The 12,981-nt window shown below is 41.7% G+C and overlaps 1 protein-coding gene across 1 annotated transcript in view; it reads right to left on the reverse strand.

The window, feature by feature from the left end:
• Positions 1–12,981, reverse strand: part of LRGUK (leucine rich repeats and guanylate kinase domain containing) — a 124,186-nt gene that overhangs the window by 74,292 nt on the left and 36,913 nt on the right. Inside the window, exon 7 of the mRNA XM_057549974.1 lies at positions 6,364–6,507. Coding sequence (XP_057405957.1) covers positions 6,364–6,507 — 144 coding nt within the window. The remainder of the gene's footprint in view (positions 1–6,363; positions 6,508–12,981) is intronic.

Below are 12,981 nucleotides of genomic sequence, written 5' to 3' on the forward strand. Positions count from 1 at the left end.
TATTATGATTTTAGGCAGCCTCTCTGCCAATGGATGGGGTTGTGTTCCTGTCTAGCTAGTTGTTTGGCATAGGATGTCCAGCACTGTAGCTTGCTGGTCGTCGAGTGAAGCTGGGTCTTGATGTTGAGATGGAGATCTCTGGGAGATTTTTGCCGTTTGGTATTACGTGGAGCTGGGAGGTCTCTTGTGGACCAGTGTTCTGAAGTTGGCTCTCCCACCTCAGAGGCACGGCCCTGATGCCTGGCTGGAGCACCAAGAGCCTTTCGTCCACACGGCTCAGAGTAAAAGGGAGAAAAAATAGAAAGAAAGAAAGAAAGAGGCTATAATATAGTGAAGTAAAATAAAGCTATTGTAAAGCAAAGCTATACAGACAAAATCTCACCCAGAAGCATATACATATACACTCACAAAAAAAAGGAAAAGGGGAAAAATTAATATCTCCTGCTCCCAGAGTCCACCTCCTGAATTTGGGCTGATTCGTTGTCTATTCAGGTATTCAGCAGATGCAGGCACCTCAAGTTGTTTGTGGAGCTTTAATCCGCTGCTTCTGAGGCTGCTGGGAGAGATTTCCCCTTCTCTTCCCTGTTCGCACAGCTCCTGGGGTTCAGCTTTGGATTTGGACCCGCCTCTGCGTGTAGGTCGCCTGAGGGCGTCTGTTCCCCGCCCAGACAGGACGGGGTTAAAGGAGCAGCTGCTTCAGGGGCTCTGGCTCACCCAGGCCGCGGGGAGGGAGCGGTACGGAGGAGGCGGGGCGAGCCTGCGGCGGCCGAGGCCGGCGTGACGTTGCACCGGCCCGAGGCGCGCAGTGCGTTCTCCCGGGGATGTTGTCCCCGGATCCCGGGACCCTGGCAGTGGCGGGCTGCACAGGCTCCCGGGAGGGGAGGTGTGGAGAGTGACCTGTGCTCACACACAGGCTTTTTGGAGGCGGCAGCAGCAGCCCCAGCGTCTCACGCCCGTCTCTGGGGTCCGCGCTGATCGCCGTGGCTTGCGCCCTTCTCTGGAGTTCGTTTAGGCGGCGCTCTGAATCCCCTCTCCTTGCGCGCAGCGAAACAAGGAGGCAAGAAAAAGTCTCTTGCCTCTTCGGCAGCTGCAGACCTTTTCCCGGTCTCCCTCCCGGCTAGCTGTGGTGCGCCAACCCCTTCAGGCTGTGTTCACGCCGCCAGCCCCAGTCCTCTCCCTGCGATCCGACCGCAGCCCGAGCCTCAGCTCCCAGCCCTGCCCGCCCCGGCGGGGGAGCAGACAAGCCTCTCGGGCTGGTGAGCGCCGCTCGGCGCCGAGCCTCTGTGCGGGAGTCTCTCCGATTTTCCCTCTGCGCCCCTGTTGCTGTGGGATCCGCGCTGATAGCCGCGGCTCGCGCCCTTCTCTGGAGTTCGTTTAGGCGGCGCTCTGAATCCCCTCTCCTTGCGCGCAGCGAAACAAAGAGGCAAGAAAAAGTCTCTTGCCTCTTCGGCAGCTGCAGACTTTTTCCCCGGACTCCCTCCCGGCTAGCTGTGGTGCGCTAACCCCTTCAGGCTGTGTTCACGCTGCCAGCCCCAGTCCTCTCCCTGCGATCCGACCGAAGCCCGAGCCTCAGCTCCCAGCCCCGCCCGCCCCGGCGGCTAAGCAGACAAGCCTCTCGGGCTGGTGAGTGCTGCTCGGCGCTGAGCCTCTGTGCGGGAACCTCTCCGCTTTGCCCTCCGCACCTCTGTGGCTGCGCTCTCCTCCGTGGCTCTGAAGCTTCCCCCCTCCGCCCCCCGCAGTCTCCGCCCGCGAAGGGGCTCCTAGTGCATGGAAACCTTTCCTCCTTCACGGCTCCCTCCCACTGGTGCAGGTGCCGTCCCTATTCTTTTGTCTCTGTTATTTCTTTTTTCTTTTGCCCTACCCAAGTACGGGAGGAGTTTCTTGCCTTTTTGGAGGTCGGACGTTTTCTGCCAGCGTTCAGTGGGTGTACTGTAGGAGCAGTTCCACGTGTAGGTGTATTTCTACTGTATCTGTGGGAAGGAATGTGATCTCCGCGTCTTACTCTTCCGCCATCTTCTCTATCATCATGACATATTTCTTGATGTGAATGTTACATGACTATTCACCTTAAAATTCTTTGCTAAACGGTACGTTTATGTGTTATACACTTTTTTTTGTATAGGTAATGTTTCACGACTTTAAAAAGTAAGAGGGAAAAAGGTTGCTTGATAGTTCCTTAATTTGAGCAGGGATAGAGCTTGGGTGGCAGCAGGCCTGAATTCTCCACTAAACTAAAGACAGTTTTCCTTAAATGTCCTGTAATTAGCATAATTATAATCTTATTTCAGATGTAGATGCTGAACTTTTGCAAAAAATTAATAATCACTTTTGCATTTCTATTTCTCCCCAAGTCATTTCTGCATGCATGGTGAGATCACTCCAACAGCAGAGTCACTAATAGTTCCTGAGTTATCCAACCGCAAAATGCAGTTGACATGTAAGCCATTCCCAAAGCTAAACCAGGGGAGGAACACATGTGCCATGTTCTAAGGATGCCATTTTCAAAGACATAATCTGAAAGGCCAATTCCGAGTTACAATATACAACCTGCACACATTAATCTGGTTATAGCAATGTTATGCTTTTTCCATAAGATGACTAGACTGTCCATTAACTGCCATTTGGATCATCTACAAGATAAAAGGATCAATTTTTAAATACTGTGTTATTTGGGAAGGTGGAAGAGTCACTTTGGTTCACACTGCTCAATCAATCAATAGATCGATTCCCCTCCAGCCTACAGCTCTTGTGTTTGGACCTAACACAAATGTTAGAAGGAGATGTTTCCTCGCAGCCAACACGTCTCACCAACGCATCCTGGCCACGTGCACTTGCAGACATCGCTGGTGGGAGTGGATGTGTTACACATGCACAAGCTATAAACCAGCTATCCCACTTCAAGAGGTTTACACTGAAAAGATCATCAGACAGACAAAAATTAGACACATGAGCATTTGGTCTAACGTTTTTGGTAAAAGTTTAAAATTTCCTCAATTCTGAAAAATTCCATCATTACGTGATTAAATGAGTCATGGCACAGCCCCATAATAGGAACACTAGGCAACCATTTTAGAAGATGGTAACATCGATGGTGCTTAACATGGAAAGATCTTGTAAATGCTGTGAACGCTATGAATAGAATAATCACAGACTATGTAAAAATATTATCACTAAGGTGTCAGTTGGGATGAGCCAGTCTTTTGAGAGTCAAATGAGAGGGATCCAGCTCCCCTCCCAGTCCTTTCAAAGGGAGGATGAAGTGGGTAAGCGCAGAGGGGAACATGTGTGGAGGCACCTGGCTACCAGGGCCCACCTCTGCTGAACTGGTAATGTGCACCAGGCACGGGCCATCCTGCATGCGCCGCCCACCCCACCCTGCAGACCTCACCCGGCAGCAGACCCACCCTCATGTCTTCTCTCTTCAAATGCCAAGACCCAAGGCTGTGTGTGTCACAGGCGATCACAAAAGGTGTGCAGACACAACACCCCCAAACCACCTAAAGTGAAACACTGCCAGAAAGATTATATTCTGAAAGGAACTTCAGCCATCTGATGCCAAGAATGTCATACCAGCAGGGCTGATCCCCAGATTCCGGTCTACCCTTCTTCCCTGATCTCCTCTGCCCCTGTTGGCTACTCCCCACCAAGCAGAAGCCTTTCAACTTCCACTATGTAGGGAGAAGTTGGCTCCTTTCATTGACATTTTCTTTTAAGCCATGCTCTCTAAGCCTAACCATCCAGACCTAAAGAGGCCTGTTAAGTCTTTTTCTTAAAATACATGCTAGATAGATGGAGAGATGAAATAATGACACTAAGTAAGACTCAGAGAAGTAAAACAGCAGTCTCTAAGTAACTCCCAGACCAATATTTTGCTTCTAGAAGAAAAGGCTGAGGTTATAATAGAGTTAACGTTTTGGGGATAAGTTTTAAATGATAGAAATGACTTCAAATCTAACAAGGATTGTAGAGTGGAGAGTGACAAAGGCCCCCAAATCACTGGCTCATGATGAATTTGCAAAAAAACTTAAAAGAGATGTTCAAATGATCATGTGAAGGTACGGCAATGTTTCAACAGCTTATACCAAGTAAATAATACTGATAAAAGTGCTCTCAATAAGATAATATTCCTAACATCAAGTTAATCATATGAGAAGCAATAGCTATGTTATGTTTCTCTTAAATGATAAATTTTCCATCCTTGATACACAGTATTCTCAGTAGTGCTAGAGAAATCTCTGAGGAAATCTTTGGATGGCTCGGCTTCCAGAATATTTCACATACTGTTGGTTGTTCCCCAACCTGCCCAGCGGGGAGTGAGGGAATTGTGTCATTGTTACGGACCCAATCGTTGCCAAAGGATCCCTCCTTTGGGACGTGTGGCCATTTTTTTCTTTTTTAATGGAGTCTCTTCAACATTTGAAAATTATAAACTCTGTTCTTCCCTAATGATCCCCCTTTTTTTCTTCAACTATTTCAAATGTAATTTGAAAAGTCTCCTGGAATGGAAGAGAACACCATACTATCCATGAGGTCTTTCTAGACCTGTGCTACCCAGTATGGTAGTTACTAGCCCTATGTGGCTACTTACCAGTGGGAATACGGCTAGGATAAATTCAAATGTACTGTAAGCGCAAAATACACAACAGATGTCCAAAACGTAGTGTGAAACAACAGAATATAAAATATCTCATCAATAATTTTTATAAAGATTACATGTTGAAATGACAATATTTTGGATATATTGGGCTAAATAAAGCAAAAAATTAATTTCACCTGTTTCTTTTTACCTTTTTATTGTGGCTACTAGAAAACTTAAAATTACACATGTGGCTCACACTATATTTAAGCCAGAAAGCACTCTTCTAGATCATGACAACACCACACACTTTTCTGAAGGGAAGGCCATTAGCATTTCATTTAATGTATTAGCCTGCAGGGTTAAGAACACTGACTCTGGAGGCAAATCGTTCTGTTTGAACCCTGGCTCTGCTATTCGCTGGATATGGTATAACTTTGGACAAGTTACTTAACCTCTCTTTGCTCCAGTTTCTTCATCTGTAGAATAGCAATAATAATAGGGTTATAATGAGGATTAAATGAGATGATATATGCAAAGTGCTTAAAACAGTGCCTTGTGCATAAATACGCAACGAAAATCTCTGCATTATTTTATGACTGTAATTGTCATTATTATTACCATTATCCCTTTTCCTAAATCCTGAGATGCACTGAGTTGAAATGTAATGAGTGCATTCTGCTATTTGAACACCGCCTGTGTGTATCTGCAAACCATTTTAATGGCCATTTCATGAAAAAGACACTAAAACCATATGAGACAGAGGTTGTGCTGACTTCATAAGACAGGTGGGACAGTGAACAAAAGTCACCCACTAGAATTAACCTTAGAAGTTAACAAACAATTTAATATGCAAGTCAAGTGAAAATGAGGAGGAATAGTTTTTGCCTGTGATTAAAAATCCACTTCTTCCCAGACCTAAAGATTGCCTCCTTTTCTTGATTTTTAGAAATCTAATAGCTAATGGAAGCTCATTGGAGAAAGAGTCATCAGACCCAGCTGATAAGCACCAACACAGCCAAACAGAGAAATATCTCCACAGGAACGCATCTCACTCCAGCTAGGATCTATGTCTCTTTCAGGGTTAGCCAAAATTTTCATTTTCAAGAAGAAATAACCATTCGTCTTCCTTATGAAATCTTTCCCCCAAATATGAAAAAGTACTCGAGATGAATAAAATCACAATGTAGATCTGATTGCATAAGAGGTGAGGTATAGGTACCAACTTAATACACCATGATTAGGAGCACAAATGCTTTATTAAAAATAAAATGTATTTAAGAGTGAAAGCCAATTGATATAATTGGTGAAGTAATGTGTGCATTAAGCCAGATAGGGTAATCTGAGTAAGTCCAATCCCCAACTCATTCGGGTTGGGAACGTACCCAATTGTTACAAATAGGATATAAGAATTCACTTCCTGTGTCTCTTCTCATTAAATGGGGCACCACGGCAACACCAGCCTGAGGCTATTCTCTTGTCTCTAGTTTCCCCCCTCTGACACATCAGACATTCCTAATGCCATCTTTCTACCCCAAATTTCACACGAATATATCTACTTCACAAAGTCATGTGCACCTGGTTGCAGTTTAAACCTTCAATAGGAATCTTCAAATTTTCAAAAATTAAGAATTATTACTTATTAAAAAAAAAAAAAGCAGTGCTTCAACTGTTGCTCCAGGAGGTTTTCTAGAATAACTTTTCTGAGCTGGCATTGAATGTGATAGCACTTGAGAAATAATTATAGACACTAAAACCAAGACATATAAAGTATAATATGACATTACCTTATTATCCTCGAGGTTGATCACTTCCAAGAAGTCATGACTCCCTAAGCCTTGGAGGCTACTGATCTGATTGTGGCCCAGATCCAGGATCTGCAGGACCCTTAGGTCATCCAAACCTGTGATCTTCTCAATCTGGTTATTGCTCTAAAATTGATAAAATACACTTAATGTCCTAAAGGGAAAAGTGTAATGACAAGTTTTCATCCTGGATACTGCCCCAAACCTCTTAAAATCAGTAAGACATTCCTGTCCCCCCTCCCATTCCCATCTTTCACCTCCCTAAACACATATATGTACACCCCAGAAAGAAAGCCCAGTCTTTCAGCTGGAAGACTCAGAACATAATATTTTCGCTAGAGGTAAAGCAGATGAATGTTTGAATCAATAGGAAAGACAAAAGCTAGGTAGTATAAGCTTTTGACATTGCTAACCTCAAGCTTAATGGCAGCATAGCTCCAAGCTTATCTTTAGAAATGTAAATTTAATGCAATTCTTTCATCACCATCACAGAAAACCACTTGAATACTGTAACTCCCACATACACTCTGTTTTCAGAAATATTCTGAATATAATCACCTCATATCATGAGGACTGTAGTAGTCTGGTACATGCCTCCACTTATTCATGCTCTTGTACAGTTTCCACCTCTTGAATCCAGGATAGACCTATGACCTGCCTTAACCAAAAGAATATGGCAGAAGTGTCCCGGTTCCAAATCTAAGACTTAGGAAGGCCTGGCAGCATCTCCTCTTGTGTCTTGGAGCCCTAAGCTGCCATGTAAGAACTCTAGCCACTCTGTTGGAGAGAATTTGTGGAGAGGTCACCTGGAGAGGAGCCCTGAGACTAAACAGAGAGGAGAAACCCCGCCATTGCAGCATCCTGGCTGAGCCCAGCCCCCAGCCAATCTGCTAGCTGGACGTGGCAAGACCAGCAGAACCACGAGCTGAGCCCAGCTCAGATTACAGAACTGCTAGCTAATAAAATGGTTAACTAATAGAATTTCTCCACGCCACTACACTTGCGGTGGCATGTTTTACAACAATAGATATATAAACAAAGTTCTTAAATAATTCACATGTAACCATCTTCTTAGACAATACCATGAAACAGAGAAAGATATAAGACTTAAACACTGTTCTTTTTCCCAACCCCCCTGTACCCATAACAACAAATTATAGTGATAACAATAATTTGTATTTTCTTGTACATTTCCCAACATTCTCAAAATTCCTTGGGTTCTTTAGCCTTTGAGGTATAAAACTATGCCACAGTAAAGTTAAACTTTGAGTTGAGAAACACAGTAAAGTGTAATTTTGAGGTTTCAATTAATGCCACATTATACCCATCCTTAAACTTTTTTTTTGGCCACACCGCGCACGCAAGATCCCAGGTCCCTGACCAGGGATCGAACCTGTTTCCCTGCAGTGGAAGTGTGCAGTCCTAACCACTGGACCACCACAGAATTCCCCCCATCCTTAAACTTTTAAAGCTTTTACTAAGCACTTTAGAACTAAAAAATTAAATTATAGTATTCTCTACCATCTATAATATTTTTCCTGGTACATGTTTCCCCAAGTATTTAATAGTAAGAGTTCATTTTCACTCAACTTTTCATAAGATTTCACTTCAATAATGAGCAAGGTTTATGTTCATTAGTATAATTCTATGGCTGTTTAAAATATATTAATAGAATGTTGACAATCTATAAAGCTGGATGATAGTACATGGGGGGTCATTAAACTATTCCTTTTATTTTTATATATGTCTGAAAAATTCCATAATAAGAAGGAAAAATACTCATAACTCTATTTGCCTAAGTCAAATTTCCTACTGTTCAAAAAAGTTCTAGAAAGTGTAATAGAAAGGGGAAAGAAAAAAACTACAGTAAACTGAACATAATATCCTTATTAATTTAACTTATTGAAATAAAACCTCAATATCCTATTTAAAATATGCCCACATATCAAATTTATGTATAATACACCTCTTCCCCAAAGACCTTTGAAGTGCTGTAGATGTGGAAGATGAACTGTAATTCTTCTTTAGAGTGTCTCTGATGGCTTTCAAAGTGATAGATGCACAAGAGCAGATTGAGGCATAGAAAAGTTTAATTAGATAATCTATGGTCATAAAAGAGAGCAGAACTGAGAAATATTCCAAATCAGAATTTCTGAGTCAAAGTTATCTAGTAAAACCCTTTACCCAATGATGAAAAACTGATACATCTCTTCTCAAAGTGCACGTCTAGTGCCTGAATGAACAGTTCTTCTTGCTTGTTTTATCATGATTAGCAGGGAAAAGGGGGTCTTTAGAGAGAAACTAAAATGAAACGAGAAATATTCTCAATCTCCCAAGTTGGGAGGGAAAAAAAACAAATGGCTTTTACTAAGACAAAATGATTTTTGAAGTTTGGAATGTATTGTCCTTACTTGCTAAAGGAGGTGGTTGACAGAGCAGACCATAAGTGAACCACATTTCCCCCCAATATTTATGGTAAAAGTTGATGGAAGAGGGACTCCCCTGTTGGCGCAGTGGTTAAGAATCCGCCTGCCAATGCAGGGGACATGTGTTCGAGCCCTGGACCGGGAAGATCCCACATGCCATGGAGCAACTAAGCCCGTGTGCCACAACTACTGAGCCTGTGTTCTAGAGCCCGCAAGCCACAACTACTGAGCCCGCGTGCCACAACTACTGAAGCCTGTGTACCTAGAGCCCTCTTGTTGCTCTACAACGAGAAGCCACCACAATGAGAAGCCCGTGCACCGCAACCAGAGAAAGCCTGCACGCAGCAACAAAGACCCAACACAGCCAAAAATAAATAAATAAATTTATTAAAAAAAAAAAAAAGTTGATGGAAGAGAATTAACAACTGGTTTGTATAGTGAATTGTTCTTTTTTCTCTAATTGTAAACTGAATTACTTTCAGTAGTAAACCAATTGGATTACTGATACCACAAATCTTTTAAAAAGTATTAAAAACTGTTGAAACAAATGAGTATCATTTTATTTTACGAATTTTACTAATGTATGGAAAAGAAAACCTTCCTATTCTCAAAAAGTTTAAGGAAAATGAATGATGGCATATTCTGTATTTTCTAGTTCATCTTGGGTGATGAGGATGGGGGTTGGGAACAATCCACCTAACCTACTTGTAGGAAAAATAAGTCTTTCATGCTTCTTCTAAAAGCTACTTGAGATGAGGGGCTTCCCTGGTGGCGCAGTGGTTGAGAGTCTGCCTGCCGATGCGGGGAACACAGGTTCGAGCCCTGGTCTGGGAGGATCCCACATGCCGCGGAGCAACTGGGCCCGTGAGCCACAACTACTGAGCCTGCGCGTCTGGAGACTGTGCTCAGCAACAAGAGAGGCCGCGATAGTGAGAGGCCCGCACACCGCGATGAAGAGTGGCCCCCACTCGCCGCAACTGGAGAAAACCCTCGCACAGAAACAAAGACCCAACACAGCCAAAAATAAATAAATAAAACCTACTTGAGATGAAATTATCAACACAGATTATTTATTTAGTTATTGAAACAAAGTCTTAGGATGAAAGTGCTATGTGATGTCATTCTTAATAATCAGTTCAATTCTCATTCCCTTAAGCACACCCCCAATCTCTTTCCACATATCATGCTCCGCTTAAAGTTAATGGGAATGCCAATGCAAAAAGATATGTAAATAAAGGGATAAGGTTCTAACAAGCTGCAAATTGAATAGAATATACTGCCAATAATCCTTCAAATTATCATAATTTTAAAGTGTGACTTTCTTTTATAATTTTTAAATTTGCAATTCAGCCTACCAAATTCATTTTCATTTATGCTTTGCTTACATGCCTTAGTGGACAGAAAACAGAAAAGCTCAGGGAAATTATTAAACCTTTCCATGCTTCATTTCCAACCTCAGTACTGGGAACCAGTACTTTACCCTCACCTAACTCACTGTAAGAAGTTAAGGCTCTTGAAAAAGCACTTCAGGCTTAACACATAGCCAACCTTCAGCTGTCTGTGGTTAAATAAGACAGGAATTGTATATTGTATATGTCAAAAATCTGCAGATAACCCAAGATGTCATTTCAAACAACATGTTCAACACTCTCCTGTGGGATAGTTCACGTAAGAAATTAATAAGATACTAGCCTCATGGCTTAAAATCCCCCTGTCCACCTCATGACAGATATAATAAAGAACCCCAAAGCCATCCAAGGGTAAGAAGTGAGAAGGAGAAGGAAAGGAAGAAGAAAGAATCCTAGATAATCTACAAACTATATAATCACCCCCAAATTAATGAGCTAGACTGTTATTTCAAAAATACTGTATATATCTTTGGAACAACTATGATCCTGCTGATTTTAAAATAAATTGTCTGTATTTTCATTCAGTCATAGTCACATTGTCATACAGCTTAAGAAGCATGCTCTCTATGGGAAAAAAATTAAAAATTTTAACTTCTTGATGGGAATTGTTCATTTATTCTCAGCACTAATTCTGGTATTCTAGAATGGGAAACTGGCATATAGTGATAGAAAAGGACTGCCAAATTCAGGACCCAGTGGTTCATTTGAGAGCAATGAAGTTTTAACTGCAATAAATATTATGCTTAAATATGTTTAAATGTTATTTCATCAATAAGACATTATAAATATATTCTTTTTTTAACATCTTTAGTGGAGTATAATTGCTTTACAATGGTGTGTTAGTTTCTGCTTTATAACAAAGTGAATCAGTTATACATATACATATGTTCCCAAATCTCTTCCCTCTTGCATCTCCCTCCTTCCCACCCTCCCTATCCCACCCCTCTAGGTGGTCACAAAGCACCGAGCTGATCTCCCTGTGCTAAGTGGCTGTTTCCCACTAGCTATCTATTTTACATTTGGTAGTATATATAAGTCCATGCCACTCCCTCACTTTGTCCCAGCTTATCCTTCCCACTCCCCAGGTCCTCATGTCCATTCTCTACGTCTGGGTCTTTATTGCTGTCCTGCCCCTAGGTTCTTCAGAACAATTTTTTTTTCTTTTTTTAGATTCCATATATATATGTTAGCATACGGTATTTGTTTTTCTCTTTCTGACTTACTTCACTCTGTATGACAGACTCTAGGTCCATCCACCACATTACAAATAACTCAATTTAGTTTCTTTTTATGGCTGAGTAATATTCCATTGCATATATGTACCACACCTTCTTTATCCATTCATCTGTTGATGGACACCTAGGTTGCTTCCATGGCCTGGCTGTTGTAAATAGAGCTGCAATGAACATTTTGGTACATGACTCTTCTTGAATTACGGTTTTCTCAGGGCATACGCCCAGTAGTGGGATTTCTGGGTCATATGGTAGTTCTATTTTTAGCTTTTTAAGGGACCTCCATACTGTTCTCCATAGTGGTTGTATCAATTTACATTCCCACCAACAGTGCAAGAGGGTTCCCTTTTCTCCACACCCTCTCCAGCATTTATTGTTTGTAGATTTTTTGATGATGGCCATTCTGACTGGTGTCAGGTGATACCTCACTGTAGTTTTGATTTGCATTTCTCTAATGATTAGTGATGTTGAGCATCCTTTTATGTGTTTGTTGGCAATATGTATATCTTCTTTGGATAAATGTCTATTTAGGTCTTCTGCCCAATTTTGGATTGGGTTGTTTGTTGTTTTGATACTGAGCTGCATGAGCTGCTTGTATATTTTGGAGATTAATCCTTTGCCAGTTGCTTCACTTGCAAATATTTTCTCCCATTCTGAGGGCTGTCTTTTCGTCTTGTTTATGTTTTCCTTTGCTGTGCAAAAGCTTTGAAGTTTCATTAGGTCCCATTTGTTTATTTTTGTTTTTAATTCCCATTTCTCTAGGAGGTGGGTCAAAAAGGATCTTGCTGTGATTTATGTCATACAGTGTTCTGCCTACGTTTTCCTCTAAGAGTTTTATAGTGTCTGGCCTTATATTAAGGTCTTTAACCCATTTTGAGTTTATTTTTGTGTATGGTGTTAGGGAGTGTTCTAATTTCATTCTTTTACATGTAGCTGTCCAGTTTTCCCAGCACCACTTACTGAAGAGGCTGTCTTTTCCCCATTGTATATTCTTGGACCTTTATCAAAGATAAGGTGATCATATGTGCGTGGGTTTATCTCTGGGCTTCCTCTCCTGTTCCAATGATCTATATTTCTGTTTTTGTGCCAGTACCATACTGTCTTGACTACTGTAGCTTTGTAGTATAGTCTGAAGTCAGGGAGCCTGATTCCTCCAGCTCCGTTTTTCTTTCTCAGGATTGCTTTGGCTATTCGGGGTCTTTTGTGTTTCCATACAAATTGTGAAATTTTTTGTTCTAGTTCTGTGAAAAATGACATTTGTAGTTTGATAGGGATTGCACTGAATCTGTAGATTGCTTTGGGTAGTAGAGTCATTTTCACAATGTTGATTCTTCCAATCCAAGAACATGGTATATCTCTCCATCTGTTTGTATCATCTTTAATTTCTTTCATCAGTGTCTTATACTTTTCTGCATACAGGTCTTTTGTCTCCTTAGGTAGGTTTATTTCTAGGTATTTTATTCTTTTTGTTGCAATGGCAAATGGCAGTGTTTGCTTAATTTCTCTTTCAGATTTTTCATCATTGGTGTATAG

The sequence above is a fragment of the Balaenoptera acutorostrata genome, chromosome 7 (genome assembly GCF_949987535.1).
Source record: "Balaenoptera acutorostrata chromosome 7, mBalAcu1.1, whole genome shotgun sequence".
NCBI lineage: Eukaryota > Metazoa > Chordata > Mammalia > Artiodactyla > Balaenopteridae > Balaenoptera > Balaenoptera acutorostrata.